This window comes from Triticum urartu, chromosome 1A (genome assembly GCF_056163025.1).
Source record: "Triticum urartu cultivar PI428250 chromosome 1A, HENAU_Tu73, whole genome shotgun sequence".
In the NCBI taxonomy this organism is placed as follows: domain Eukaryota; kingdom Viridiplantae; phylum Streptophyta; class Magnoliopsida; order Poales; family Poaceae; genus Triticum; species Triticum urartu.
This window is the reverse complement of record NC_141873.1, coordinates 530,115,078-530,118,215: the sequence shown is the minus strand read 5'-3', so window position 1 is coordinate 530,118,215 and position 3,138 is coordinate 530,115,078. Positions and strand designations below refer to the sequence as shown.

The following is a 3,138-nucleotide window of genomic DNA, read 5'->3' as shown; positions in this document are numbered from 1 at the left end:
CGGCACCTCCGCGTTCAACACACGTACGGTCAGCGTGACGTCTCATCCTTCTTGATCCAGCAAGGGGGGAGGAGAGGTTGATGAAGATCCAGCAGCACGATGGCGTGGTGGTGGATGCAGCTGTCACCGCAGCAGGGCTTCGCCGTTCTACTACGAGAGGGAGAGGTGTAGCAGGGGAGAGGGAGGCGCCAAGACTCAAGGGTGCGGCTGCCCCTCCCTCCCCCCCTTTATATAGGCTCCCCTAGGGGGGGCGCCGGCCCTAGGAGATGGGATCTCCTAGGGGGGGCGGCCAAGGGTGGAGTAGCCCCCAAGGCAAGTGGGGGGCGCCCCCCCCCCCCACCCTAGGGTTTCCAACCCTAGGCGCAGGGGGTGGGCCAAGGGGGCGCACCAGCCCACTATGGGCTGGTTCCCCTCCTCACTTCAGCCCATGGGGCCCTCCGGGATGGGTGTCCCCACCCGGTGGACCCCCGGGACCCTTCCGGTGGTCCCGGTACAATACCGGTGACCCCCGAAACTCTCCCGATGCCCGAAACTGCACTTCCTATATATAATTCTTCACCTCCGGACCATTCCGGAACTCCTCCTGATGTCCGGGTTCTCATCCGGGACTCCGAACAACTTTCAGGTTACTGCATATTCATATCTCTACAACCCTAGCGTCACCGAACCTTAAGTGTGTAGACCCTACGGGTTCGGGAGACATGTAGACATGACCGAGATAGCTCTCTGGTCAATAACCAACAGCGGGATCTGGATACCCATGTTAGCTCCCACATGCTCCTCGATGATCTCATCGGATGAACCACGATGTCGAGGATTCACGCAACCCCGTATACAATTCCCTTTGTCAATCGGTACGTTACTTGCCCGAGATTCGATCGTCGGTATCCCAATACCTCGTTCAATCTCGTTACCGGCAAGTCACTTTACTCGTACCGTAATGCATGATCCCGTGACCAGACACTTGGTCACTTTGAGCTCATTATGATGATGCATTACCGAGTGGGCCCAGAGATACCTCTCCGTTATACGGAGTGACAAATCCCAGTCTTGATCCGTGTCAACCCAACAGACACTTTCGGAGATACCCGTAGTATACCTTTATAGTCACCCAGTTACGTTGTGACGTTTGGTACACCCAAAGCACTCCTACGGCATCCGGGAGTTACACGATCTCATGGTCTAAGGAAAAGATACTTGACATTGGAAAAACTCTAGCAAACGAACTATACGATCTTGTGCTAAGTTTAGGATTGGGTCTTGTCCATCACATCATTCTCCTAATGATGTGATCTCGTTATCAATGACATCCAATGTCCATAGTCAGGAAACCATGACTATCTATTGATCAACGAGCTAGTCAACTAGAGGCTTACTAGGGACATGTTGGTGTCTATGTATTCACACATGTATTACGATTTTCGGATAACACAATTATAGCATGAATAAAAGACAATTATCATGAACAAGGAAATATAATAATAATCCTTTTATTATTGCCTCTAGGGCATATTTCCAACACTTGTAGTGATGGTGAATTGTCCTAAATTATGTGATGTTCAAATTATTAGTTCTCTTTTTGAGTTCAGTTTGCAGCCAAATTATGTGATGTACTTGTGAGTTCAGTTTGTAGCTAAAATGGCATCTGTTTCTGCAGTTTAGCAGTTAACAGCACTGCAGCGCCCAACAGTGAGGCGTTGCACTGTAGTGTGCAGCGCCCAACGCTGAGGCGCCGCACTATACAGTGCAGCACCCGTCCCCTAGGCGCTGCACAACTGGGCATGGCTATCCAGAGAGCCACAGAAGACTTGCAGCACTGACCATACACGAAAATTGCTAAGCCAGTGTGCCACTGGCGCTGCACTTTACTGTGCGACGCCTTTCCCTTGGGTGTTGTACCGTAGTGTGCAGCGCCTATGTTCTGGGCGTTGCACTGCTGTTTACTCGAAAATCAGAGTTTACAGCAATTTCAATTCACGGGAACATCATAATACTTACAATCACTGGAGCATCACAACAATTTGAACAAACACAAATTTTATGCCGATGAGTTCATAACTTAAGAACAAACACATGGTTCACGAGACATTCATTACAAATGAAAAATGGCAGCCTGCCCTAGAAGAAAGTTCACCAACATCTCACATAACCTCACAAGTTCACGACACATTCATTAGAAGATAGTTGACGATGAGTGCACCGAAGCGAAGTCCCTACTGAGTAGAGAGAGGCCATTTCCCCTTCTTGTCACGTGTCGAGTCCTCCTCTTGCGCCTCGCGAGCCTTTGAAAGCTTTCTTGCCCTCTCCTCCTCACGAGCAAGTTTCGCTTGGCGCGCCCTCTCCTCCTCTCGTTTCTTCCGCTCCATCCTCTCCTTCTGACGACGCTCTTCCTCCAAGCCTCTTCGAAACGATTCTTCGAACCACCGTTGCCGCCTAAGACAATCTTGGTATTGGTCCTTTTGGACATCTTCTGGCACTTCAAGATCTATCCACGTGAAGTACTTGCATAGAGGAGGCGGTGACTACATACAAATTTTTTGTTAGTGTTGACACACATTTGAGAGTAACATTTTACTTCTCAAGCTTACCGATGGTTGGTCATAGGCGTTAGTTGGAAGTGCACGATCATAAGCATAGTTCGGGCATACAAAATATCTCCGCCCTTCCGTCCATGATTTCTTTCGGTCGGTGGACACCTTCACCTTGCAAACATCTCCACACCAACATGGCGGGATGTTGACATCTTTCTCCTTCACCTTGTCCAAAGATGCGTCCTCCCACTTGTTCGGCATGTCTTCTTGGTTAGCACACAGTGGCCTCGTCATGGAACCGGATGAAGCCATGCCTACAAAACTGAGAATTCTTGGTTAACCCTAACCCCCACTTAACAATAACCATAACCCTAACACCAACATCAAACACACATAACCCTAACCCTACCATAGTATGAAGCCTAACCATACCTAATTAGCAAAGAAACATAACATGATTCAACACATATTTCCAAATCCAAGCCAAAAGTAGGGTTTCCCCAAAGTAGCAAGATTTGATCAAATGTGACAATTCCTATTGATGAAAACGAGGGGATCGGATGAGATTACCTTAAGGGAGGGGTTGGCTTCGATATCCACGGACAAT

General features: G+C 49.0%; 1 protein-coding gene across 1 annotated transcript; it reads right to left on the bottom strand.

Annotated features, from left to right (window-relative positions):
• Window positions 1–2,213: 2,213 nt before the first annotated feature.
• LOC147992264 (uncharacterized) lies at window positions 2,214–2,843 on the bottom strand. The gene is made up of 2 exons (XM_087538981.1): window positions 2,589–2,843; window positions 2,214–2,522 (listed from the first exon to the last, which is right to left on the bottom strand). Exons 1-2 carry the CDS (start codon window positions 2,841–2,843, stop codon window positions 2,214–2,216), a joined length of 564 nt encoding a protein of 187 aa, XP_087395107.1.
• Window positions 2,844–3,138: the final 295 nt, after the last annotated feature.